The 26,009-nt window shown below is 53.7% G+C and overlaps 10 protein-coding genes across 10 annotated transcripts; 5 read left to right on the top strand and 5 right to left on the bottom strand.

Moving 5' to 3' along the window:
- Positions 1–4: 4 nt before the first annotated feature.
- Positions 5–295, bottom strand: CTRU02_205369 (ThiS family protein; the record flags this gene model as incomplete). The annotated part of the gene is made up of 1 exon (XM_036722667.1): positions 5–295. The coding sequence occupies one exon, from the start codon at positions 293–295 to the stop codon at positions 5–7; it is 291 nt and encodes a 96-aa protein (XP_036585563.1).
- Positions 296–1,133: 838 nt separating this feature from the next.
- Positions 1,134–1,528, bottom strand: CTRU02_205368 (40S ribosomal protein eS28; the record flags this gene model as incomplete). Its single annotated transcript, XM_036722665.1, has 3 exons — positions 1,134–1,195; positions 1,285–1,368; positions 1,468–1,528. 3 exons carry the CDS (start codon positions 1,526–1,528, stop codon positions 1,134–1,136), a joined length of 207 nt encoding a protein of 68 aa, XP_036585562.1.
- A 597-nt stretch (positions 1,529–2,125) lies between these two features.
- CTRU02_205367 (dynactin subunit) lies at positions 2,126–3,527 on the bottom strand (the record flags this gene model as incomplete). The annotated part of the gene is made up of 3 exons (XM_036722664.1): positions 2,126–3,316; positions 3,365–3,424; positions 3,489–3,527. The coding sequence occupies 3 exons, from the start codon at positions 3,525–3,527 to the stop codon at positions 2,126–2,128; spliced, it is 1,290 nt and encodes a 429-aa protein (XP_036585561.1).
- Positions 3,528–4,194: 667 nt separating this feature from the next.
- On the top strand, positions 4,195–5,918 carry CTRU02_205366 (uncharacterized protein; the record flags this gene model as incomplete). Its single annotated transcript, XM_036722663.1, has 2 exons — positions 4,195–4,867; positions 4,918–5,918. The coding sequence occupies 2 exons, from the start codon at positions 4,195–4,197 to the stop codon at positions 5,916–5,918; spliced, it is 1,674 nt and encodes a 557-aa protein (XP_036585560.1).
- A 299-nt stretch (positions 5,919–6,217) lies between these two features.
- Positions 6,218–7,546, bottom strand: CTRU02_205365 (TfdA family taurine catabolism dioxygenase; the record flags this gene model as incomplete). Its single annotated transcript, XM_070204546.1, has 5 exons — positions 6,218–6,522; positions 6,583–6,798; positions 6,870–7,098; positions 7,170–7,264; positions 7,327–7,546. The coding sequence occupies 5 exons, from the start codon at positions 7,544–7,546 to the stop codon at positions 6,218–6,220; spliced, it is 1,065 nt and encodes a 354-aa protein (XP_070061650.1).
- A 1,139-nt stretch (positions 7,547–8,685) lies between these two features.
- On the top strand, positions 8,686–10,474 carry CTRU02_205364 (MFS transporter; the record flags this gene model as incomplete). The annotated part of the gene is made up of 3 exons (XM_036722661.1): positions 8,686–9,024; positions 9,141–9,551; positions 9,614–10,474. The coding sequence occupies 3 exons, from the start codon at positions 8,686–8,688 to the stop codon at positions 10,472–10,474; spliced, it is 1,611 nt and encodes a 536-aa protein (XP_036585558.1).
- A 1,060-nt stretch (positions 10,475–11,534) lies between these two features.
- Positions 11,535–13,735, top strand: CTRU02_205363 (fungal specific transcription factor; the record flags this gene model as incomplete). The annotated part of the gene is made up of 3 exons (XM_036722660.1): positions 11,535–12,442; positions 12,498–12,993; positions 13,043–13,735. The coding sequence occupies 3 exons, from the start codon at positions 11,535–11,537 to the stop codon at positions 13,733–13,735; spliced, it is 2,097 nt and encodes a 698-aa protein (XP_036585557.1).
- A 369-nt stretch (positions 13,736–14,104) lies between these two features.
- Positions 14,105–16,150, bottom strand: CTRU02_205362 (trehalose-6-phosphate hydrolase; the record flags this gene model as incomplete). Its single annotated transcript, XM_036722659.1, has 4 exons — positions 14,105–14,624; positions 14,695–15,033; positions 15,117–15,787; positions 15,911–16,150. 4 exons carry the CDS (start codon positions 16,148–16,150, stop codon positions 14,105–14,107), a joined length of 1,770 nt encoding a protein of 589 aa, XP_036585556.1.
- A 1,912-nt stretch (positions 16,151–18,062) lies between these two features.
- Positions 18,063–19,814, top strand: CTRU02_205361 (oxidoreductase molybdopterin binding domain-containing protein; the record flags this gene model as incomplete). The annotated part of the gene is made up of 1 exon (XM_036722658.1): positions 18,063–19,814. One exon carries the CDS (start codon positions 18,063–18,065, stop codon positions 19,812–19,814), a length of 1,752 nt encoding a protein of 583 aa, XP_036585555.1.
- Positions 19,815–20,706: 892 nt separating this feature from the next.
- Positions 20,707–22,009, top strand: CTRU02_205360 (voltage-dependent potassium channel beta subunit; the record flags this gene model as incomplete). The annotated part of the gene is made up of 5 exons (XM_036722657.2): positions 20,707–20,794; positions 20,907–20,976; positions 21,026–21,113; positions 21,168–21,728; positions 21,788–22,009. 5 exons carry the CDS (start codon positions 20,707–20,709, stop codon positions 22,007–22,009), a joined length of 1,029 nt encoding a protein of 342 aa, XP_036585554.2.
- Positions 22,010–26,009: the final 4,000 nt, after the last annotated feature.

The following is a 26,009-nucleotide window of genomic DNA, read 5'->3' as shown; positions in this document are numbered from 1 at the left end:
AGTTTCAACCTGAGCTGACGGGTGGGATAATGGCTACTTCGTCCCCTGCCTGGATCTCCGGACCATCTCCATCATCTGGCCCCGGTATATCTACGTATTCAAGATTGACTGTCACCAAACAAGACTCCAAAATCTTCTCCTTAAAGCCGCTGTACCTCTCTTCGAGGATGTCAAAGAGCTTCTTCAACGACAACGGGGCCGGAAATGCCTCATGCTCCTTGGAAGTGAAGGAACCAGCGCTGGCGAAAAACAACACATTAAAGTGATCTTTCGGTGGTCTTGGAACGGAACTCATGATGATGAGCTGTTGAAGGATATCTGAAATCTTCTTCATGTTAGCCTGGGCTCGTATGCTTGATGAGGCATAAAAGTCAAGGTAGGTAGATTGGTGTCAGAGATCTTGGTGATAATTGTTGAACATCAATGGAGTTCAGGTAATACATGCTAATTTGGATACATCATTCCAGAGGTGATAGAAAGAAAAAAAAAATTGAACTTACCAATCGGTTGTGAGCCCGTTTTGCGGGCTGCAGAGGAAAGAGAATGTTAGAAGTTGGAAAAAAGAGAAAGGAAAAGAAATAGGTAGCTGGAGTGGGGCCGATTCAGAAAAACTGTACCCCAAGCCACGTGACCCGAGCCGCACTCCATCGCGACACGGATCCATTGACAGCAGGCGGGGCATTGCGATATTTCGAGTGACTGATGACCAGCTTGAGTTCGCTGTCCTCTTTTAAAGCAAGAATTGAATGGTTCTTCAGTTGTTGCGGCAGCTCGCCGAGGTGCCCTGCGTCATGTCAAATTATGTCACCTGGCCGAGAATCGCACCCGGTGGGCAAGATTCCGAAATGTGCGCCGAATCTGTCCATGAAGAGTAACATAGAGCCGCGAATTCCATGCGCTGTTGCGCCGCATCACAGGTAGGCACACACGGTCGACCGAGCAGAATGCCTCGCGGCTGGTGGGAGAACCTTGCTGTATTCGCAATGCAGAATCCGTTTTTGACTCCTCTAAACACGAAAGCCGTGAGCCCGAGCTTGGGCAACGAAGCCCTTGCAATGTTCCTGTCCCATCCTCAGAACCAAGATCCGTTCCTCGTAATGTCCATACACATGCCGCCGCCAATCGATGCCAGTTTATCTCAGTCTGCGGGCCTCGCGCTCAGACTCGAGCAGGCAGAGGATGTCGTCCTCACGGACTAAACTGAACTGTCAGCATACGTTTCGTTTTTTTGGGTTTCGCAATTCCTCGCTCGGCGGATATTTGCGTCTTGTGATTTTCTCTTACCGGGTCCCTTGACGTTACGGATGATGGAACGGGTCTGGTCGTCCATGAACTCAACGCGGACCTGGGTGACACCACCACGAGAACCTGATATCTGTCAGAAAATCTGCCATTTTTTCCCTCTCTATCGGCGCATTGAAATTTTCGTTCTCGGGGGAAGCGCTTCGATTCGGGGGCGGGGCATACCGGTGCGGCCAAGGACACGGGTGACCTTGACGAGCTTGACGGGCTGCTTGCTAGACTCCATTTTGACTGCGGACAAAAATTACGTCAGTCGAGATCTCCGTCAAATTCGGTGTTGCGGCACGTACTTTGTGTGGTTGCGCAGGTTCGGTGGTGCTGAGCGGTCGGGTAGTGATGGATTGACTGTGTTGGCGATGAACTTTTTTGGTGAGGTCTCGCTCAGGGTTTTCCTTCGCCAAAGCCCTTTTTCGCAGCCCCACAATGGATATCAAGGCCAATGCGATGTGCACAGCTTTGATTGGCTTATCGGAGCAGGACTTTCCACTACCCGGTGCAGCCACTCACCGCTTTCTGTTTTTGTGCCGTACAGACTGAGTACCTAGTTCGAATAATTGATAACTGCTTTGCTAGTCTTCGAGGTTGGAAGGCTTGCTGAAGCAAGGCGCATCGGGAAATTCAGCCTTGGAAGGTGCGCATGCAAACGTGTGATTGCTTAACCAAACATGTGGAGGGGATACTTCACAATTTCAAGTCACTAAAGCTGCAATCAGGCAATTTCTGGGTCATCATGCTCATTGCTTCTCCAGGAGAGCTTCATTGACGCTCAGCTTGACTAAACATGGTTTAAAGCAGGGGTATCTCGTGCACGGCAACAAGCCTGTCATGGCAACTTCGCAACGCGTCCCTCCAAGTCCTTGACCCAGGCCTCCATGACCTTCATGTTCCCCGCCATAGATGTGCTTCCCTCCTTTATCGCCTCCTCAACCTTCTCCAAACCATCCTTCCACTGCTTGAGATCGGTTGCCATCTCCGTCTGTTGTCTCTCAATGCGCTCGAGCATCTCGCTCGCTGTCGCGGCATCGGAATGGATCGCCCTGAGAGATCTGAGACGATCCAGTAACGGTGGCAGCAGAGGAGCTAGGTTCTCAATGGTTGGCAAAGTCCCGTAGAGAGCGTTGATCTTGGCCAATTGCTCGGGCGCCTCAGCTTCTTCACTGGGCGTGGCACCGTTGCCTAGCGTTTCCTGTGCAGTTTTGGCTCCTTGGCGTGCCTTCTCTAATTCCTGCGCCTCCTGGATCAAAGTTCGTACTCGGCGACTAATTGTGTCCAAATTGGATGTTGAGGCTTGGGACAGAGTCGTAATTTGCTTTTGCAGGCCATCAAGGGTCGGCAGAATTGCTCGAGGCAATCCGTTGATATCAACCTCCGGCAAAGCAGATGAGCCAACTCCGATGGCCTTCTCCAATAAAACAAGACGCCGATCGAAGTCCGCTGCCTTGGCAAGAGCATGACTTTGTTCGTATGTAGGAGCGTAGGTAACGGTATAGGTTGCAGCGCTCCCTGACACTAGTGCATCCTGCGGCGCTTCCTTGAGATCATTTGGAAGTTGGGACGCCGGTTGGGCGGCGTGTGTGGTGCTGACTTGGGGCTCAATAGTTCTGGATATCTCGTCAAGAACCTTGCTGAGCGACCCGAGCTTTTCCTCCTGCTCTGCTGACCCGGTCTCGGCCGCTGCCTCTTTCCGTTTCCCGTATTCTTCTTTGGCCTCCTCGACTTCGCGTTGTAAACGTGCGATTTTCCTCTCTAGATTGGTTTCGTCGTCCTCGTCGCTGAGGTCGCCGATTTCCTCCGTGCCGTCTTGCAGGAGACGCTGGCGTCTGGTCGAGGCCTTATATGATTTGCGCTTGCCATCCACACGATCAGAAAAGTCGACACCGGTAGCATCGACGCCTGTGGGCAAGAAACGAGATCTTGCTTGGTCTATGCGGAGTCGAGATCGCGAGATACCGTTCACATCGTCGTCTAGGTCATCGCCGAATTCGTCGTCAGAGTGGGACTGCGCGGTCGTTGTCTACTTTACATTAGCAGTAGGTCACTTGCGAAGAGAGTATTGGCTTACAGGAACTGTAGAAGTATCATCTGTCAGTTCTGGCGTCTCGTAAACATCTGGTGCCGAGTCCTAGGTGGTGTCAGTACAGACCGCTCCCACTGCCCAAGCTATTTGGGGATGCGGGTGCTCTGACCAGATCTGGCAACGCTGCGTACTTGCGGTTCAACGCCATGGCAGAAGATCGAAAGGTTGACTGGGTTGCGAGTTTACAATCCAACTTCCGAGTTCGGATCACTTTGCCCGAGCTTGGGTCTGGTCAGAACGGCGATGAGATACTGTTCGCTGGCGCGGATGGGGCCAATGGGGAAGATAGCAGAAAGTCGTTGAAAGCAACAGATGAACCCTGTACGAAAAGGGGGAGCTCCTAGCCCCAGAGGCGCTGAGCCGCAGGGGATTTGTACTAAGACCCCCATAAGGCATGGAGGTGCGGCGTAAGTGGCAGGTGGGGTACTTTAGCCAGTGCTCCGGGGGCACGCGTCAAGGGCGCGACTACAACTTTCGTCTTTTCTTGGAGGGGGTTACTTGATCTCAAACGGCAACGCGACCCTGGGCCACCAGCCATCAATCCATGTCCCTTTGCGCTTCATGGCATCAGGCTCTCGTTGAAACATCGACGACTTCTTAATTGGCGCGCTTGTGGGTAATTAACTCATGTTTGGTGTCCCTTGACAGGCTTACCATCTGGGATCGTAGCTGGCAACCTGGGCCGGTTAGGACTCATGGTGAGCTTCAGAGGAAGCCTCCGTATCCCTTATAGGCAACAGTCTTCAGGTGTTGCAGCGACTTGAACGATAAAGACGCTTCATCACCTTCGATCAAGCCGCCCCTGCATCTTGGAGATGTCGGGCTATGGGAGGCAGCCGCTTACCAGGCGGTTAGGCATCGCTAGAGACTCTAGGACGCGGCCACTTGAGACAGTAGTCGGTAACAAACCTCGTGACATGCCCACGCCGGCTTCGGAAATGACGGCGGAACAAATCTCTGCACTGCCCGAAGAAGATACTGAATCAGAGTTCAGTGAGCCCGAAAGTCGTAAAACAGCTAAGGATAAATCCTCGTTGCCCGCAAAGGATGATCATCCCAGCCTGCGCCGTCAGAGTGCCCAGATGCACAATAACAATTCTGACTCGGAAGAAGAGCATGTTGCCCGGAGGTCCCGGGCCGATATTCAGCCCTCTCGGTACTTTGGCACCTCCAAGCAAGGAAGAGAGCAAGCAAAAGCTCACGGCGCCTCTCAAGGCAGCAAAAAACGTTTTGGAGGCTCACAAACAACGAATGCTGGGGCACCTGACAGCAAAAGGGGCTCTCCAGGTTTTAGTTCTCCGAGCCCTCCCTCTAAGAGAAGGAAAGCCGAGACAAGTCAGTTTGATGATGACGCTGATCTCCGAAGCATCAAACGACGACAAAAGTCTGCAAATAGCTTCTCCAAGAGAGAAGTCAACCGGGCTAAGCAACCAGAACTTGTAGCAAAGAAGAGGAAAGAAAAGACTGCTGCGAAACGAGCAAAGAAAGGTTTGTCTGTTCATCACATTGACCTGTATCACTGCTGATGTTTTACACAGCTCGCTCAGAGACCCCGGAAAAGATACAGCCTTCGTTCAAGTCATATGACGATGACCCTTTCGATCAATTCGATGACAAAACATCGCCGAGCAAGATGATTCAGCCAGCGTCGCCTTTGCTATCTTCACCTTTAAAGAGCACACCGAAGACATTCAAGGCACTTCCGTCTCTCAGCCCTGATAGCTCGCTGTGTCAAACCGAAGGAGAATTCCGGGAACCTCCTGCTTCACTTTATGAGGTGCTACAGGTTTCTAGTAATCCGCCAACGCACCCCCGCGATCTGGTCACCAGCTCCGATGGAGGCCCTAAAAAGTTGAGTGACCCATCTGCAGAGTTTTTAGACTCCGAAGAGGATAAAGATGTTGGTTCCACTCCAAAGCAGCCTGTAAAAGCGCGTTGTCCCATATGTAATGAAATGGTCGACAAGGAGCTTTTGACTTCTTTCTCGGACGGCGCTCGCCTAAACATACGCAAGCAGCTCCAGTTTTGTCGACTGCACAAGAGGAAGTCGGCCGAAGAGATTTGGAAGACAAGGTGCTTCCCTGAGATAGATTGGGATGAGCTCCCAACAAGAGTATCGGACCATTACGATGTTCTCGAGGACATCATCAACGGTGGTGCCTCTCACTATAGCGCACTTCTAAGTAACACGGTAAAGGAGGGCAAAAACCGGACCCTCTTGAAGGCAGAGGGCAGTCTGACGCCTGGCTATTACGGACCGCGCGGACTACGAGCATTATCCGAGGGAATCATCAGTCGCTTTTCATCAGTTCTAAGGAAACGAGCTGTAGAGGATCGGTTGATATCTTCACGTGGGTACTCTAATTATGTGGAGTCAGTTTTAGTACCCGAGTTGGCAGTGCTGTTAATCTGCGAAGACATGAAAATAGGACCTGAAGAGGCAAGAGACGTGCTTGAGGAAAGCAAATGGATCGGTGATTTACTTCACGAGGATGTTGGAGATACGGTTGACCATGTGACTGATGATGAGCTAGACTAGCATGCAGCTGTCATGGCTGAGGAGTTCCGGAGGGGGAAACATGGCAACTTTTGTAAGGGCATCATTCTGTTTCGGCATCGTGTTAGCGCAATGAAATATAGGTATCACTCATGAATACACAATCAGTATGGAACATGAAGAGCAGTATTAGTCAATAGAGCCATCCCAAAGCGGCCAATGCTCCGAACTGATGATGATGGCTAGTAGCATCAATTCGCCAGAGAGCCTACCAATTCATTACATGTATTGCACCAACGCCAGTCGTAGTAACCCGTGATCTTTAAATGTTTTTTTTTTTTTTACAGCCCCAGAGCCTCCCGTCTACCCTTGCTGTTCAAGTCAAGGTAGGGGGCCTCTCCCAACGACGCCACACGATCGCCAGCTCTGGCCTCGACATAGTCGTAGGTGGCACAGTGCCACATACTTCTGTTGTCCCAGATGGCCAGGTCGTTCTTGCGCCACTTGAAGCGGACCTGAGCGTCGTGGTTCTGAGTAACGAGGTTGAAGAGGTAGTTGAGGAGGACGTCAGACTCGTCCTTGGTAACGCCGTTGATGCGCTTGGTGAAGCCCTTGTTCACGTAGACAGACTTCCAACCAGTCACCGCTACGTATCGTTGTCAGCATTCTAGGCCCTCATTATCAAGACGGCGGACGATCAACTCACGGTTAGTACGGATCACGGGGTGGATAGACTTGAGCTCGGAGCCCTTGTTCAGTGGCGAGCCGCGGATGCCCTCTCGGAGGGGGTTGCCGAGCCTTCTTGCCTCATCGTGGAAGAAGGTGGCGTCGTGGGTGGCAGTCAGACCCTCCAGGAAGGTCTGCATGGCAGGAGAGAGTCTGTCGTAGATCTCATATCCAGAAGCCCACAGCTGCATGGCTCCAGTGGTCAGTGGCTAGATCTTCTGCATGCAAGGGTTCAAACAGGGTTGGTTATCCCACGTACAGTGTCACCACCGGTCGGGGGGAGAGTGTGGATCTTCAACATTGCGTAGTCCGAAGGTACTTGCTCGAAAGAGATATCGGTGTGCCAGCCGGCACTGGCGAATCGGCTGACATCACTCAATTGGTGAGTGAGGCCGCCTCCCTTCTTCTGCTTCTCGCTGCTGATGACGCTAATCTGGTCACCGAGCTCGCTACCCTCCTCAGTCAAGGGGTGGATGTGCAAGCCTGATGATTCGGGCTGTTTTGGTAGTTAGCATGTCTAATCTCACGAAATGGAGGGTGGACTTCTTGCGCCCGATGGCGACTTACACATCCGGCAAGCTCTGTGAGGCGTAGGCAGAAGTCCTTCATTTGAGTTGGGGTTACATCCTGGTCTCTCAGGAAGACGACACCCCTCTGGGAGACTACAGTGAATCGTCAGACACGGGCAGGATGGCAGAATCGGGAATATGGGAGCGCTTCTTACTTGTGACAGCCAAGTCCTTGATAACTTGATCATCAGCCTTGAGGAGATCAACCACCTGAAGGCCCTCGTACTCCCGGCCGATGACAGGGGTGATTTCTGCGCTCTTGTAGCTATCCAGCGAGCCGGAGTAGACCAGCGGCTTGCTCAGGCGAGGACGGGCCGCGGGGTTACCGCCTACGATGTTGGCTTCAGCCGTACCGTTGGAGACAGCAGAAGGCATTGTGGTTTCTTATTAGATGTGGACTGAATAGATGGGATGATTCTGTGTTTGAGGCTATTGCCGCTTAGAGTCGGTAGATGAGATGCCGTAAGATTGGTAGATCTACCCAAGCGAGATCTGATAAGTTGTGAAGCTGAGAATAGCTGGATATATATGTCGCACAAGGCCGGAACTGCCGTGACTTGTTCACCTAGTATCACAAGATGTATAATATCTCAAAGCGAAACCGGGGGACCAGTCATCGATGGGGAGAGGAAGAGAAGATCGTCAGACGTTTTCTCCAACAGGATGGCTCTGGTGTTACGGAGGCTCCCGACCAGTGGGCGATGGCGCAATCGCAAAGCTTCCTAATTCGGCGAAGTCTGTCCGCTGTGGCCAATCAGTCAAGCGGGGTTCCTCCTCGGAGTCGTCCAACGGAGGAACCTAATCGGAGAAAATCTCGGAGTTGGCCACGGCGCAGTAATCGCTGTCTTTACCGGGGCACCTTGCCATCGCGGGCCTAGGCGCATTACCCCCCCTTGACATGTTTGATTTCCCTGTGATCTTACCTCCAAGCTTCTGTCTCAAATGTCCACATGACTTTTTGAATTATAATATTTAGTTTGCAAGTGGTTTTTTAACAGTATCAGTCGCTGTCGTAGCCAAGACAAAGAGGGGTAGATCGAAGATCCGGCATAGGGCGCGGAGAAAAATCTGGAGTCTGGGGAATATTGGAGCCCGGCTAAGCCACCCGGACCCGGGACCTGTCAAAAAAGATTACGGCGGCCAGATGCAAAAGCCAAAAAAAAAGTTGTCAACACCATCTTCTCATGCCCCTGGTCCGACCACATGGTTCACCTCCACTAGTTTGTGGATATCTTCGAAGACGCAAGACCGAGCTTAGATGTCGCGAGCCATGATCTGCTAGCCTCAAACAGAGCTTTGAGAACGACTATTAAGTTGAGCGTTCAGGACGTCGTAACTCCTGGCCTTCTGGGATCCCCTTTCTGCATCGTCGTTGCTTGCTCTCCTTTTCAATAGCAGCCCGAACCTGTGGGAAGTGAACGGTCAGCCCAAGACTTTTCTTGCTGTTCCTCCGCGCGAGAGAACCAAACCCGGCCGACTCGACCTACACAACCTACACGGCCTCAGCGATAACGATGGCTGACGTCGAGGCTACGCACCCCAAGACGGTCAGCGACAGCGGCAAGGACGCCGTCTCGGTCTACCAGGACTCCGACAGCCCCGTTGTCGGTCGCGAGAACCTGTCCTATCTCATCCCGCCGCATGAGTCCTACGAGGGAAAGCACCGATGGGATCCAGCTGCGACATGGACTCCCGCTGAGGAGAGAGCCGTTGTCCGCAAGACTGACCTGAAGCTCCTCACCTGGCTTTGTGTCATGTTCTTTGGACTTCAATTGGATCGCGGTAACCTCTCCAACGCGCTCGCGGACGATTTCCTCAAGGACATGAAGCTCACCAGTGACGACTACAACAACGTGAGTTTGCCAAATTATGCCACATCTCGTTATGCCTTTTTCCTCTTTTTTTTATTCATTCTCTTTCTCTCTCTTTTACCCTCAGGATTTGCATGATGCTGATTCACCACTCATAGGGAAACACAATCCAATTGGTGTCTTTCTTGGCTGCTGAATTCCCCGTTCAGTTCCTCACGAAGCGCTTCGGTTTCAAGTTCGTCTTGCCGACCATGATGATGATGTGGGGTACCGTTTCTTGGGGTCAGGCCTGGATGACGACCCGCGCCGGTTTCTACGTTACGAGAGCCCTCATCGGAGCCTGCGAGGGTGGTTTCATCCCCGGTACCATTTTGTTCGCGACCTACTTCTACACGTCCAAGGAGCTCTCGGTGCGATTGGCCGTGTTCTGGTCCACGCTCAACGTTGCGCGAGTCATCTCGGCCCTTCTGGCTGCGGGCATCCTCCAGATGCGCGGCATTGGCGGCCACCCCGGTTGGTTCTGGCTCTTTTTGTTGGAAGGTCTCCTGACCTGCGTTTTGGCTGCCATCGTATGTTTGACGTTCCCCCGCTTCTGCTTGATGTGATGACGACTGACACTATCACTTTTCAGTCCTTCCTCTGGCTTCCCCAGTCCCCGACCAACACCACCACGATCATGTGGAGGAAACCCTGGTACACCGAGAGGGAAGAGGTCATTATGACCAACCGTATCCTTCGTGACGATCCTGCCAAGGGCCTCACTGCTCTCAAGGAACCTGCGACTTTCAAGGACATCAAGAACGCCTGGAGTGACCGGTCGATGTGGGGCCTTTACTTCATCGGCCTTGTTGCTTACATCCCAGCCACCCCTGTGCAAGCTTACCTCACCCTCACGCTCCGCCGTATCGGCTTCACGACCTTCAATTCCAACATGCTCACAGTGCCATCCGCCGCTCTGCAAATCATCACCATGTTGGCGCTGGCTTTCAGCAGCGACCACTTCAAGGAGCGTGCGTTCCACTGCATATTCGGCGAGTTGTGGATTATGCCCCTGCTCATTGGCCTCCTCACGCTTCCTGACGGCGGCCGCGACTGGGAGCGTTTCTCGCTAGTTACGCTCATCTCGGGCTACCCTTACTTCCACCCCATCGTTTCTTCATGGATTTCAGAGAACACTTTCGATGTCAAGAAGCGCGCCATCACGGCGGCGACCTATAACGTCATCGTCCAGATCGGATCCCTCACCGGTTCGCAGATCTACCGCTCCTACGATTCGCCGTACTACAAGCGCGGCAACGCGGTATTGGTGTCCATCTGCGCGCTCAGTCTCGTTGTATTTGTGGTCCAACGGCAGGTCCTCGTGCACCTTAACAAACGCAAGGAGCAGGCGTGGAACGCCATGTCGAGCGAGGAGCAGCAGGCGTACCAGAACGACACGGCGGCGCGCGAGAAGGAAGGAAACAAGCGTTTGGATTTCAGATTTGTCTACTAAGATTGACACGAGATACCTTGGAGCAAGCGAAATATGAGTGGCGTATGTATTGGGATACCAGTCTGCGGATCAAGACACCCAGTTTGAATAATTAAGAGCAGAGAGCTATATTTGAGGGAGAATAAGGGGCAGGGATGGAGGCCTGCCTGCATTGACAGCCACCCTTTTCCGTAATATTTTGTAGATTAGTGCAATATATCAACAGACGAATCCAGAGGAAATAAGAATGATGGCTGGATCCATAATCACATGTCACTAGCACGCAGTCCTCCATGCAGTATAATTTTCGAGGTTAAATTGGCGATAGTACTTAGTTGTCGGGCAGTGTTTCTACACACTATAGAATGGTAGTACATAGTAGGTAGCGCGCCCTGGTCAAATCTAACGGCCCTGATTAATCAGCTGCTCGTGGTCCCCAGTTTTGACGCATCTATCTGTTCGAGACCAGGTTACTGGAAAGGGCCGCAATTTGCGGGGAAATAGTGAAGCCAAGACTGCTAACGATCTGTAACGAATCCCCTTTGAGCCCGGCTGTAGGGGGCCTTGTCCACTATTACCACGGCCGGTTTAGCGCATCGAGCACACCATCCGAGGTCCCGCACACCGCATCTCAAACACACGTCTACCTCCGCCACGTCCCCAATTTTATTTTCCTTCCTCCAGGTTCACGTCCCCTCGCTGCTGTCAGCCAGAAAGTTGACAAGCCAGGGTTTCCGTCCAAATCAAGCCATCTCAGCTCAAATTCATCCCACAAAATCGACTGACGCACAGCTCGGCTGCCCCCGATTCGGTACCGCAATTGTCTTTTTTTCCTTTTCTTTTTCTGCCCTTGCAGCCGTGCTTTGTAATACCAAGCCAAAGACAAAACAATCCCCTTTTGCAATTACTGCGAGCCGAGGGACTGGCCGGCCACCGACAGGGAAGCTACTTCGGATACCACTGCAAGTGACACATCATCTCGCCCGCGGGTGGGGAGACCACAGAAACTCCAAACTTGGGCCGGCCAACTGCCATGACACCACACAAGTAGACCCCGACGCTCCTCTTCCGTCTTCGCGACATGTCAACCGGGCGCAAGATTGGCAAGAGAGCGTGCGACGCGTGCAAGATCCGCAAGATCAAGTGCACCGAGGTCCCGCCATGTGACGGCTGCGTCGCCATCGGCACCGCCTGCACTTTCAACAAGGTCCCCGCCACCCGGGGGCCCCGGAATTTGAGAGCAAAGACAATAAGACAGATTGCTCAGGCTCAACAAGAGGGTTCCGGGACCGGGTCCGCCGTCGCCGGCACCGCTGCAAGCGCCACTGCTGCGTCCTCTTCCTCTGGAGGCGATGGACTCGTCACCCCGGCCGCCGGTGCCGCGCCGACTGGCAACACGCCACCATCGCGGTCCCCATCATCAGATGAAGGTTCCTCAGACGGAGGTTCTTCTGCTGGCCAGCGACTCACTCGACAAGAGCTTCCACTTCAGCCGCAGAGAACTCCGATTCCCTCACTGGTCTTAAGATTATGTGTCTACCGCCTACGTCTCTTCCCCGTCTGGCCCATCATCGCCGTCGAGGAGATCATGGCCTCGCTTCACCGTGATGCTGACGATCTTGAATCTTACGTCCTGGCCAATGCCGTCGGAGCGGCAACCATTTCACAGCTTAAGCTGTCCACGACCGACAGCAATGACCCGGCCACGGCCGGCTCCATGGAGGCGGAGTGTCAGCGGTCGAGGATGGCGCTGCAGGAGCGCGAAGGGGGCCCGCCAATGAACCTCAATTGGCTGAGAACGTCGTTCTTCCTTCATGTCTACCATGAAAATCAACAACCTGGCGGGGCCAAGTCCCTGCTTTACCTACGGGAAGCCATTACCATTGCCCAGATCATGGGCTTGCACAAGGAGTCGTCGTATATGGCGCTTCCTTTGGCAGAGCAGCAAATGAGACGGAGAATCTTGTGGTTGCTATTCGTCACCGAGAGGTATACTTTTTTAACCCCCATTGACGGTACAATTGACGTTCTGACACATTCTTAGGGGCGTAGCAATGCTTCATAAGCTCCCGGTGGCGCTCAAGTCCAACATTCGGTTTCCGTCACTGGATGGGTCTGGCGTAGGCGAGGACGAAGGCCACATACTGCCCGCGTTCAAGAAGCTTGCCAACCTGTTCTGGATCTTTGACCAGAGCGGTGCCTTTGACATTCTCCAAAACTCGGATGACGAGGACGCCGTCTGGTCCATGGCAGATGGTCTGCAGACAGCCAGTAGAGCATGTCTTGACGTTGTCCAGAGAAAACTCCAGGAGATACCTCTGGATTCCGATGCTAGCAACGACATCCAACGTGCCGACATCGTCGTCACCCGTCAGTGGATGCAGGCCGTTCTTTGGAAAGTCACCATGAACCACGGTCGTGCTTGGTCATCGAACCAAAACGTCACCTCCCTCTCACACCCTATTCAGATCGCAAAGGAGTTCCTCCAGCTCATATCGCAGCTTCCCAGCACCGCAATCGAGGCCCACGGGCCTGGAATAGTGAGTTAACCTGAACTTTCACCCCGTCTCTCCTCTAACCTCGTGTTAGGAATTCAAAATCTACGAGATCGCCAGTGCAGTCACGGACGCTGTAGCGAACAACTTCTGGCTACCGCGGCCCTCAACAGACGGGCCAAGGGATATCCTCCTCCAGCTGCAGAGAGTTCTAGCGTCGTGCCGAGGTGGCAACAAGGCGCTGCTGGAGATGCTTTGTACCCGAATCGCCGAGGTCCAGGACGGGCCGGTGATGATAATGCGCAGAAACCCAACGCCCAGGGTACAAGAAGTAGATGACGACCAATGGCGCGAGGACAACCGCGGCGTCGGACCCAACGGCTCGTCATCCATGTTCACGGCAATCAACGGAATGCCCGACTCTGGCTCAGGATATGGCCAAGCTCAGACGAGTTTCACAGCCATGTTCGACAAAGACGCGCCGGTCCAAGCTATGGGCAACGAGGATCACAGGTCAATGTCACCTCAGCGACAAGACCGAACAAACACCTGGGACCAGTCGGCCCAGCTGGGCCCAGGAGCACACGATCTAATTGACCAGTTGCAAAACTTTGACGGTTCATTCAACACCGTCGAGTCTAATGGCACAATAGACATGCTCTTGGCCAACGGGGCGTTATGGGATAGCGTCGCGGGAGACGACTGGATGGCGTCGGTGCAGAACAACCCAGGCGTCTTTAATACACCCTCTCAACCCTCGGGCAACTTGCAAAGAACCTACGAGTAGCTCCCAAGTGGCTGGCTTCTGCTTAAACTATAGCACCCCGCTCCCCCTCCCCTTCGATAACGCTCGCAGGTTCAGGGAGGTAAAAAGGGAGTGAGTAACACCGGGATTCAACCATCGCAGTGAGACTCACTGCGCGCCTTAAACGGTACATCAACCAGTCCGGTATCGGACGAAGCAGTGAGTATTACAAGCATTAGCATCGCCCGCACAGTTCCTAACTTTTTTTTTTTTTTTTTTCTTTAGGCGGAATATCATGGTAATTTTGTCGTCGGCGTACATAATGTACTTGGGAAGGAATTCACGATGTAAATCATGTACGAACATTTTTTGTCTATATTTATAGTTTTATATACCCACTCCAGGCCGCGTTTAGGCCTCCAGCAGGACTGCTACGCCCTCGTACGGACCGAGGGTAACCTTTCCTTGGCTACCAAAGTCGTTCTTCGTCTTGCCGTTATTCGTGACCAGCACCTCCTTGACGCTGCCCTTCAAGCCGTCCCATTCCAGGGATTCCGAGGAGAAATTACAGGCGATAACAGCCACCTGGCCATCGTCGGCCCTTCGCGAGTAGGCCAGGACCTGCTCATGCGCCTCGTCGACCAGGTGGAAGTCGCCGTAGACGAAGACGTCGAGGTACTTCTTGCGAGTGTCGAGGACGGCTCGCCAGGTGTTGAACACCGAGTTGGGATCTGATACCTGGGACGCGGCGTTGATCTCGGTGTGGTTGGGGTGGACCTTCATCCAGGGCGTGGCATCGGCTGTGGTGAAGCCGGCGTTGGGGCTGGCGTCCCACTGCATGGGTGTTCTCGCGTTGTCGCGAGACTTCTTTTGGTACTCGACCTTGAAGGCCTTCAGGGTCTCCTCGTCGTCGACGTCCTTGTGCAGACTTGTGCGAATCGTCAGCCACGGTCCACCATTTTCACAACAAGCCGTCCGGCGCAGGAACGGGGCATACTCACTTCCAGTGGTTCAAGCAGTCAATATCCTTGTATTCCTCCATGGGCCACTCCTTGGGCACGTTGACCATGCCGATCTCCTGGCCCTGGTAAACGAAGGGGGTTCCGGCCTGGAAACCCTGGAGGATAGAGATCATCTTGGCGCTCTTCTCGCGGTGCTCAGGGGCGTCGCTGGCGAAGCGGCTGACGGAGCGGGGCTGGTCGTGGTTCTCGAGGTACAGGGCGTTCCAGCCGTTGTTGGTGTACATGAAGCGCTGCCACTTGTTGATGCCGGCCTTGAGCTCGGCGAGCTTCCAGTCCTTGGGGGAGAACTTGCCCTGGGGGCCGTGATCGATGTCCATGCTGTCGCAGTTCTCGTCAGCATCACGAAAAAAAAAAAAAAAAAACCCACGTCAAGAAAAAGAAAGATCCGAGGTAGAACTTACAACTCAAAGTGGAAGATCATGCTCAGCTCCCCGCGGTCACCGTTGACGCTCTTGATGACCTCCTTGAGATCACGAACGCAGGGCATCTCGCCGACACTGAAGGCGTCGTACTCCTGGAGGATCGCGCCGACCTCCTTCAGGTACTCGTGCAATCTAGGCCCGGCGGAGTACAGCTCGGAACCGGGAAGGACGTCGAGGTCGGAATCCGGGAAGTCCTGCGGCTTGCTGACGAAGTTGATGACATCCAGGCGGAAGCCGTCGGCGCCCTTGTCGAGCCAGAAGCGCATGATGTCGTGCACGGCGGCGCGCACCTTGGGGTTCTCCCAGTTGAGGTCGGGCTGCTCCTTGGCGAAGAGCCGGAGGTAGTACTCCCCGGTCGTCTCGTCCCACTCCCAGGCACTGCCCTGGAAGTGCGACTTCCAGTTGTTGGGCGGCTGCCGGTTGCCCTGAGCGTCGTACTTGGGCTTGCGCCAGATGTACCAGTCGCGGTAGGGGCTGTCCTTGGAGGAGCGCGACTGCTTGAACCACTCGTGCTGGTCGCTCGTGTGGTTGACGACGAGGTCGAGCACGAGCTTCATGCCCCGCTCATGGAGCTTGTCTTTGAGCTCGTCGACGTCGGCCACGGTGCCGTATGGGGCGTGAATCTCGCGGTAGTTGCTAATGTCGTACCCCTGTGGCCTGTCAGCTTCGTGTTTCCTTTCTTATAGTCTACTTTCTAGACGCTTTTTCTTTCTCCTCCTCTCTACATAGCAACACTCTCGGAGACTGAGAACTGGGAACCAATTTTGCCTTACCATGTCAATCTGGGGACTCTCAAAGATGGGGGAAAGCCACACAATGTCGACGCCGAGAGCCTTGAAGTGGTCGACCCGCGAGATGATACCCTTCAGATCGCCGACGCCATTGCCGGTCGTGTCCTGGAACGACGCCGGATATACCTGGTAGACGGAGCTCTCTTTCCACCACTTGCGGTGCTTGGTAGCCTGGCCGGCACCGGCGCCGGTAGAGACGCTGTCGACTTGGTGAGGGACCATAATGAGCTTTGGTTTCCGGTGTCTGGAACCGCGGGGTTCAGGGTTTGGAAAGTACGCTGCGCTTCGTACTTTGTGTGATCGGGGATAGGTTGCGGGTGTACCAGACCGCAAAGGTATCGTTAAAGGTAGAAATAACAATAAATAAGCTTCACCCTTTGTATTCCTGTTTGTAGGAAAGGAAGACTCGGTCGACTAGGCGTGGGGGTTGAAGAGAGGAAGGGTGTAGGAGAGGAGTCTAAGAGCTCGATGAGAAATCTAGCTAGTCGGGAGACCAAATAAACCAAAGAATAAAAATGAATATGCGACGGACTGTTTAAACAAAGTCCCCCTAAGAACGGACCTTGAAGGCGAGAATTTCTGCGAATGGAAATGTAACCAGCAGCCAATGGGATTTGGGGGGTTTTCCAGGTTTGGGATCGAGGAGAAAAAAAAGGGATGTAGGAGGGAACAAGATACTTTCACTCTCTCTCTCTCTCTCACACACACACACACACACTCACTCACACAACAAAACACACATGCGCGGGCGGAGCAGGGAAAGTTGACACACAGACGGACGAGATCGGCGCTGCAGCAGACAGGGGAGTGGGAAACCTAGCTGCAAGGACAAGTTTCCAGCTCTTCGGCTCTTCCTTGGAAGAAGAGAAGGAGAAGGGGCGGGCGGGGGAAAGGGAAAAGAAGGGGGAAAAGGGAAAAAAAGATTGGATCGTCGTGGGGAGTGGTTTGATCGCGATTTCCCAGGCGAGGAATTGCAACCGAGGGTGAGGAGGAGGAGGAAGCGGTGGGACGGGGGCGTGTACTACACTACACTACATCACATTACACTACGATTATGGTGCGAACCTGTCGGCCTGCCTCCGATCAGGACCCCGAAAGTCTGCCCCTCCATCGAATTTTGGGCCAGTCGTCATGCGGGTAGAACCTCGCGAAGTGGTCACTGGCCACCCCGTAATGTAGAGCTTGGGAAAATGCCTGTGGCACAAGAAAGAGAGCGTGGCCATGGTGGGGGGAGGGGGGTGGATGTGGTTGTCACGTCTGGAACCTTGGGGGGAAAGACGGTTCCAGGGCATTCACTAGTAATGTTATTCATGTGTAACAGTACGTTTCTTCCTTGGTAGAATGATGGCCTTGGATCCTGGGTATCCTTTCACCTTGCGTGCAACGCACCAAAAGCACACTTTTTAAATGGGCTGGCGCATTGACAACATTACGTTGTGCAGTGTTGCAGGTTTGAACATCAGGGACGTTGTTGGGAGATGCGAAGATCCCCCCTCCAACTGTAACTAACTTTCAGGTTTATTATTACTTACCACACACCTCTCAGCAGCCCCCGCCGTTCCCACTCGCACCGGCCCACTACAGCTCCCCACCGCCCGCGCCCCGATAGAGGTCCGAGATTTTCCCCGGGAGGGGCGGTTCGAGGTCCGGACTGAGCTCCGAGAAAACGTGTGGTGAGTGTGGCGTGTCGGTGGACTTGTCAAGAGCCATACTGGCTACCCTCGAGATGTCAATCGTCCCCCTTTTTTTTGTCTCCCAATCCTCGTCAAGGGGTTTCCAGGCTTCTCGATCGTATCGACGAGTTGAAGCTCTCATTAGCTTTCGGTGGTCGGGCTGGCATGCGCCCACTCGACTTGCCCATTTCCATTTAGTTCACGGACTCTCAGATGTTACAAGTGTCTCTGCCCCGGGAAAGGGGAAAAAATAAGAAGTGTCTTATCCCGACCTGCCTGTTGGGCCGAGCAGTCCATATGGGTTGAACTTTATCTCGGTTTTGAGTTCCCAACAGTCGTCACTCGTATACATTGTTGCCCGGTTTTCTAATCTACGATTCGGTATTGAGAAGCCTCAATCACAACAGCTACTAATCTCAAGGTTGTCTAATGTATTTCAGCCTACCTGAATAGGGAGCGCCATGTCGAAGAGGGCAGTCACTTCTTGGCTGCGGTCCTTCGGTACCGTCGCGGGGGGGAGTGCGAAAAGGGTGAGCTCAGGGACACGGCACGTACTTCAACAATCTTACACCAAGCAATGGACCCGGTTGGCTTCGAACACCGCTCGACGACCGAGACCTATTCTCTTGACAGCTGGCGCCGGCGCCTTGTCGACCGTGCTGCTTCTCGGTTTATGCCCGACTCCGAGAGAAGGCAGGGAAACAACCGGGCAGCTCGAAGCCTCATCGTCGGCGCCGCCATCATGGCCACGTTACCGCTTATCCGAGATCAAACAACACGGTGCCGACTCAGAGAGGCCGTGGGTGACGTACGCCGGCTCCGTCTACGACGTTACGGACTGGGTAGCTGCACACCCCGGCGGAGAGGTCTTACTCCGCGCAGCAGGCGGCGCCGTCGAACCGTACTGGGACATCTTTTCCATCCACAAGCAACACCTCGAAGACGTTTTGGCGATACTGGAGGGCTACAAGGTCGGCGAGGTCGGCGAGGTCGACGAGGTTGACCGCCACCATCTCTCGGGCGGCGTGGTGGATGACCCTTTCCAAGACGACCCAATTCGCGATCCGAGGTTGCGCACACTCACCGAGCGGCCGCGAAACGCAGAGACACCAGTCGAAGGGTTGACGGACTTCATCACACCCACGGAACTGTTTTACGTCAGAAATCACATGTGGGTACCTGCGGTGGAGGAAGCGGCGGCGGCTGAGCACATCGTCATTTTTGAGACGCTGGACGGCGAGGAGAGGGCGTACACCCTTCAAGAGCTGCGTGAGCGGTTTCCCATTCACAAAGTCAGCGCGACGCTCCAGTGCGCCGGGAACAGGAGGAAAGACATGACGGAACGCGCAGGGAAGACGAATGGGCTGCAATGGACGGCCGGGGCGGTCTCGACGGCAGAGTGGGAGGGGGTTCTGCTGCGGGATGTCATCGCCGACGTGACGGGCAGCCACAACGCCGTCGCCGATGGTCGCTTGACGGGGGTCAAGCATGTCCATTTCGTTGGCTTGGAGGCTTACGCCGCGTCGATACCCATCTCGAAGGCGTTGGACCCGTCCGGTGACGTGCTACTCGCATTTGGCATGAACGGCGAACCTTTGACGCGGGACCACGGTTTCCCGGTGAGGGCCGTCGTGCCGGGCAACGTCGCCGCGCGGAGTGTGAAGTGGCTGAGGCGCGTTACCTTGTCAGACGAAGAGTCGTCTTCTCAGTGGCAGCAGAGAGACTACAAGACATTCTGCCCCAGCGCAGGCCCGGACCCAGATTGGAGCTCTGCACCTGCGATCCAGGAGATGCCGGTAACTTCGGCCATCAGGGCCGTCAAGATGGAGGAGCCGAGTCAGGGGTCGGGCGAAGGAAAAACAATAAGAGCAGAGGGGTATGCGTACTCGGGCGGAGGGCGGGAAATTGTGCGGGTGGACGTCAGCACCGACGGAGGCCGGACGTGGCGGCCGGCGAACCTCATTGACGATGCGGCCTCCGGGAAGAAGGCTTGGTGCTGGAAACGGTGGCGTTACGAGGGTCTGGTCACGGACGACCGCGATGAGGGAGCCCAAAGAGAAGACGAGAGGGTTATCGACTTTGTGGTGAAGGCGACGGATGAGGCGTATAATACCCAGCCCGAGAGCTATGAGAGCATCTATAATGTGAGGGGCAACCTAGCGACGGCGTGGCATCGTATCGAGATTGGTAGATCAGAGAGGGTGTCGGATTAGACCCAGGGCGGGAAATATGTACTCGTTTACTTTGTATTCATACTGCTCTTTTTTCTTCTTCTCCCTCTTCATCCTTTTTCTTTTTTGTTAGGAATTCCTGTAGCAATAGTTTATTAGCGCGAGGCTTCGAGACCGAGACATGGAGAAGTCGCCGTCTTCGGCCAATTTTCAAGCCAAAATACATAGATCGGCACGATCGACGATGATTGTTAATTTCGCGGGCCGTAGCAAAGCGAGGGTGCCTCTGCAAGATGGCAATGAATCTGCAAACAGAACACCGGCAAAACCGCCTCAGGGCAAGCTGACATTGTCATACTTGGTGATTTGTCTGATGCAATCAGCGCGCGTTTCCTGTGTTCTTTCTTTGCCGATGACGCATCGGCGACAATCCGAGCTTGCAAGGAGACGATTGGCTTGCAAGGGCTCTCTAAGCTCACCCTAGGCCGCATGTCGGGTCAGTGAGTAGGAACCCGCATGTCCCGCATGAAAGGGTCCCACGGTCCCCAGCTGCAGCGCACCGCGCCGCCGTACCACAGCGCAAACTCAGCGGCCGCGGCGTCCATTGGTCAATCCCACCAAGTCTCGCCGGCGTGACGTGGGTGGGGTTGGAGGGGAAAGAGCCATCAGCAGCTGTCCGAGAATTTCCCCGCACCGCCTTTCGTCGGCGAGGGGTGCGGGGCAGCGTTTGGAGCTTTCCATGGTGTGGAAAACAGAAGCCTGGGAGACGATTGTAAACAAAATCTCTGCATCCCCATTACACTTGACGAAGGCACGAAATCGACGACGGTGACGAGTTTGACCGACAGACATTCAATATACCCGCCTTTCAAACACAGAACGTCGAGGAAGACATATATACACAATGGCTTGGGAAGAACCTAGAAAGACCGGCATGCAGTACCGCCGCCTGGGCAACTCCGGTCTCCACGTTTCGGTGCTTGGCCTCGGAGGCTGGTTGACGTACGTGAACCGGACCTCTTGTTGATGCCATTGAGATTTATACTGACTGGAATATCCAGCTTCGGCGGCCACGTTGAGAATGGTACATATCTGAGACAAGCGGGAAGGCTTCTGAACGTCACTAACGGCTAGCAGAGAAGACGTTTGCGTGCATGAAGCAGGCCTACGACCTTGGCGTCAACTTCTTCGATACGGCCGAGAGGTATGCTCCGCGGAGAAGAGATCAAGGTCTTTATGCTAACCTAACAAAGCTACGCGGGTGGTAACTCGGAGATCATCATGGGCCAGGCCATCAAGAAATTCGACTGGAACCGCAACGATATCGTTGTTAGCACCAAGGTAGATTGAACCCTGGCGTCTCACCACATTCGAATGGCAACTAAGTCTGTATAGCTCAACTGGGGCGGCGCCAACGGCGAGGTGCTCATCAACAACCACGGTCTTTCACGCAAGCACATCATCGAGGGCCTGCGCGCGTCCTTGAAGCGCCTCGATCTCGAGTACGTCGACATCGTATACGCACACCGACCCGACCGCTTGACGCCGATGGAAGAGACCGTCCGCGCTTTCAACCATGTTATTGACAAGGGCTGGGCCATGTACTGGGGCACGTCCGAGTGGAGTGCAGACGAGATCGCTGAGGCATGTGGTATCGCCAAGGACCTCAAGATGATTCCTCCCGTGGTTGAGCAGCCTCAGTACAACATCCTCGAGCGCCGCAAGGTCGAGTATGAGTTCCAGCGTCTGTACCAGCGCTTCGGACTTGGCCTGACCACCTTCAGCCCCATCAAGATGGGCTTGCTGAGCGGCAAATACAACGACAGCTTGGATGCGCCGCCGGCCGGCAGCCGTTTTGCCGAAGGCAAGGGCGACAAGTTTGTCAACTGGGCCAACAAGGAGTGGTATGGCAACGACGAGTGGAAGTCCATGATTCAGAGCGTGGTCAAGCTCAAGGTGAGTCCCAAAACCGGCTACTCATGATTTGGGATGGCATACTGACGGTACGACTTTAGGGTATCGCAGAAAAGCTTGGCGCGACGCAGTCGCAACTGGCTCTTGCTTGGTGCTTGAAGAACCCGAACGTGACTTCAGTCATTACGGGCGCCTCGAGACCCGAGCAAATCGTCGAGAACGTCGGGGCCCTTAAGGTTCTCGAAAAGCTGACGCCGGAGATCATGGCGGAAGTTGATGCCATTGTTGGCGAGGTCAAACTTGACCCGGCCAGACAAGATTAGAGAGTGGCGTGTCTCCGGCGGGCGTTGTTTCTGTAGGTTAATACGGGTGGCGCAGTATCTGGCATAGCATATCTGGGAAGGAAGGAACAAAAGGTCAGGCACAAATATACAACGGCTTACTAGCCCGATCCATGCACAGTTATGCCGATAGCTCGTGATGTAGGATGAGGCTCGCTCTATTACTCGCTGGCTGCTATTTCACGGGCAGTGTGGTGGTGAACAAAGTCCAGAGGAACTGGCTTCTGGAAGCTGTGGATGACGTGCTCGAGTCAATAAGCTGTAGCGAGCCCCTTTCGACGTATTCAAGCAGCACGCCCCGTCATGAATTCCCCCCCCCCCCCCCCTTCTGGTTAAAAACCAGTACACGCAGCACATCGCTTCTGAGATGGCCGGAACAGTGTCCCGAAGGGACCGTTGCCCAGACGAAGACCAAGCCGAATACGGATTGAGCGCTTGGAGAACAAGCTGATGAGGACTGTACATGTGCAACCGTCTTGACTCGGTTTTGAGTGCACGTCTAATGGTTCATGTAGGGTCAGACAGTGCGTTCATGGGCTGATGGTACTCTCTACTGATGAAACCTCACAACGCGCGTTGGCAATAGTGTCCCACAAGCCACGATGCCATCCGGAACTCAACCATGACAGTGGTCTGGTTCTGGTCTAGATTCGAGAAGGCCGTCGATCCTCTGGTCTTGGTTGCATTTCGCGAATCGTCAGATGCCTTTGGAGGCATACTCCTCGGCATGACAGGCAACAACCCAACACAATCGGCATTTTTTACCTTTTGGAAGCCCATGAGGGAACCGCTACTGGCTAGAACCCCGCAAGTTTCCACGTGTCGCTAACAACAAGCTAGCATTGAGGTAGCCTTACAGTCGACGGTGGCTAAGATGCACATGTGGGATGGAGTAGAGGCATAATGTGATATCTGGACCAACGCGATTCATGGCGTTAGAGTGCTTGACGGCAGGAGCCTTGAGTTCCTGGATCGGCGAAAAAATCCGGGGTCGCGCTCGTCTCAGAGGTGGAAGGGAGAGTGTTACTGCGAACATGGCCCTCTGCACAGGCACGAGAGTTCGGGGTGCGGTTAGCTGGGGTAACATGGAAACGGTAGTGCCTGCATGGATTTGAGGGTGAGGATTTGGTGGTGCATAGCCTTCGTAGTTGGGTGCATTGATCGCTGTCTGGTGGTTGTCTGGTGGCAGGCTTCGTGGACGACAGGCAAGACATGTGGCGTCACAGAACGAAAGGCCAGGGTTCGCTGGATGAGAATGAGATGGAGCTTTTCCCCAAGAGTTGGGTTGGGGAGTTGAGAGGGAAGGGGGTGGGCAATTTGAGGCTGGTGGTTTGAGATAGCTGTTGCCACAGCTTGGTGCAGAGATCGAGCTGCCAAATAAGATGTCAGTATCAGGCCATTGCTGAAGGCAATGGCGCCGGATTGTGGTACCAGGGACGTCAAAGTTTGAGCTTGGTCTGCCTCAGTGCTGGGTGTCGTGAACGACGGCTGGGTCTGCAGCCTTAATTGATGAGCAGAGTTACTGCGCAGAGCCGAGGGGGACATGTGGCCAAGCAGGGAGGAAGGCAGTTGAGAAACGGGGAAACTTCACACAAAGATGCCGGGAAGGGGGGATGAGACGAGCGTCTGAGCTGAACTGAGCTGCAATATATGCCCTATGTGTGGCCCCACGACTGTTGGAGCTGCTGAGTAGCGGACATGTGTATTAGTACAATGAAGGTGGCTATAATGGTGTGTGTGTGTGTGTATGAGTATGACTGTGGTACGGGTAGGTAGCTTATTCCTGCAAGGTAACCAACATCGGTCCTCGGTCCGATGGCCAATTAGAATAATGAAGAGCGAGTTGTGGGAAAAGCCGAGACAGTGATCTCTTGCAACCAGGCATGATCCGCAGGCAAGGCGTCTTTTTTGCTTACTGGAATGGGTATGTGTGTCATGGATGGCTGATTAGCCAGGACATGCATAGAAGAGGGTAAATGTGCCCGTACATGATTAAAGAATGCCTGGTAAGATTGTGGGAATTGGGAAAGAAGCAAAGAAACGCCAAGACCAAGCAGGAACACTTCCAGCAACACCCAGCAACAGCTGCAACGACAGAAGAAACAGACCGTCCTGCCCCTTCCGTCTCGTATCGAGGCCGCGAGAGTGCTAAGACTTGGAAAGGCGCCGGGATGTTCTTGTTCTTGGGTAAATATCAGCATTTTACGCGCCTCGGACAGATACACCCACTCTGGGATCTCTTTCCAAATTCTGACGACGGTCCAGGATAGCATTGACGGCCTTTGCGTGCTTCTCATGTACATACCTGACCTGCCCGGCATAAAGCATGACTTGTACGCTGGCTGTAGCAACCGGTACAAGATATGGTCCAAGAATAATGTCAAACAAAAACACCTTTATTTGATCAAACCTCAGATGTAAGGTTGAACTACATGTAGCGAATAGAACTTCTTGGCTGGTAATTTTTCCATTCCGTATGTGGTTGGCTAGGTGGTAGGTTAGGTGTCCGCAGGCTTTTGGAGGTGCGTCTCGAAGAGAAGAAGGCCCAACAAGACCAGGTCTGCAGATGCACATTCTGTTTTAGGCTGGTCGCATACTATGAGCATCTCACATCCACTCAATCAAGCTCGAATACTAGCAGCTTGACTTCATGTGGCGTCAAGTTCGCTCGTGCTGCGAACGGACGATAAGACGATACCGAGTCTGTCGCAGGTGCGGCACAGAAATACGCAGTGTTGACAAGGTCTCGAAATACCAACCCACCTCATTACATAAGACTCATGTCCGCCCATCTGAGTGTGTCCCACCAAACTGTTGGGTATCCCTGTCGTGACTGTGGACCAAGTCCATGCTCTTGCCCCACCAAGGGGAAGGAAGGCAAGACACTAAATTGCGGCATGTAACTAACCTTCTTTGGGCAATAGCCTGCTTCTTCGAAACGCGGGCAACAGCGATTCTCTCTCCAACTCCCACTCTCTCACATCGCACTTGCACAGAAGAGTAGCCCCTCAAGGCACCGGACACCCTAGTAGCACATCATTATCGTCTGTTGTGCTGTGCATTTCGGGTTTTTAATTTTTATTTATTTTTTATCTTTTTCTTTTTTTTCTGGGCTGTTTCCCCCCCAATCTTCTCTTACGAGAGGGGAGCAGGGAGCAGGGAGCAGGGAGTCGGTGGTGGGGGGATTTGTGCAAATGCTCTCTCCTTCTCTACCAAGTCTTTTTTTGGTATTTCTCCTCGGTGTTGGTTGGACCTTTTTATCTAGCTGTCCTGGGGCCACATCGAGAGGCAGGGAAGCAAGGGTGATTGCCTGCACTTGGCCTCAGCTCAAATCTGTCCGCTGGAGCTAACCGTTTACCCACTAAACTGTACTTTTTTTCTGCGCTACGCCGCCGGCAGAGCGACACAAGCGATACCTGGTGCGGGTCCCGACCCCGGAAAAGAATAAATAAAATAACGATGTGAACTTTGGAGCTGCTACGGGAAACCAGACCGAAAAAAGACATCAGAATCAGAGATGTGGAGGATATTTCATTCCTACCTGATGCTACCTCATCTTAACTTAGTCATGTATCTACGGATGCTCAGGCAGTGGAATGGATCGATGGTTTAATGAGGGAGTTGTCTTATCGGTAGACCCAATGCGCACCCCCCCTCCCAAGCTGTATTCCGTTGCATTATCTTGTTCCATTGTGTTGAACTTGGATTGAAACGGGAGCAGCGCTAAGGGAGACAAGACAAGCCCGGCTGGAATCCAACAACATGTACCCGCATCCGTCTCCGATCCACCTCCGCCGTAATAGAGTAGTAGCGCTCCGTAGTGTATAATAGTAACATAGGCAGCAGTGGTAGTGGACAAAGTATGCCTTACAGACGGCGCCAAACTGCGACAAATGTACTGCGCACAACATTGTGGTCCAGTGGCAGACATTGTTGATGCCAACCAGCCAAGACCAGATGAAGCTATAGCAGAGACCAAATC

The sequence above is a fragment of the Colletotrichum truncatum genome (assembly GCF_014235925.2).
Source record: "Colletotrichum truncatum strain CMES1059 chromosome Unknown Contig_0003, whole genome shotgun sequence".
Classification (NCBI taxonomy): Eukaryota; Fungi; Ascomycota; class Sordariomycetes; order Glomerellales; family Glomerellaceae; genus Colletotrichum; species Colletotrichum truncatum.
The sequence above is the reverse complement of the archived record's forward strand: the minus strand, read 5'-3'. Positions and strand labels throughout refer to the sequence as shown.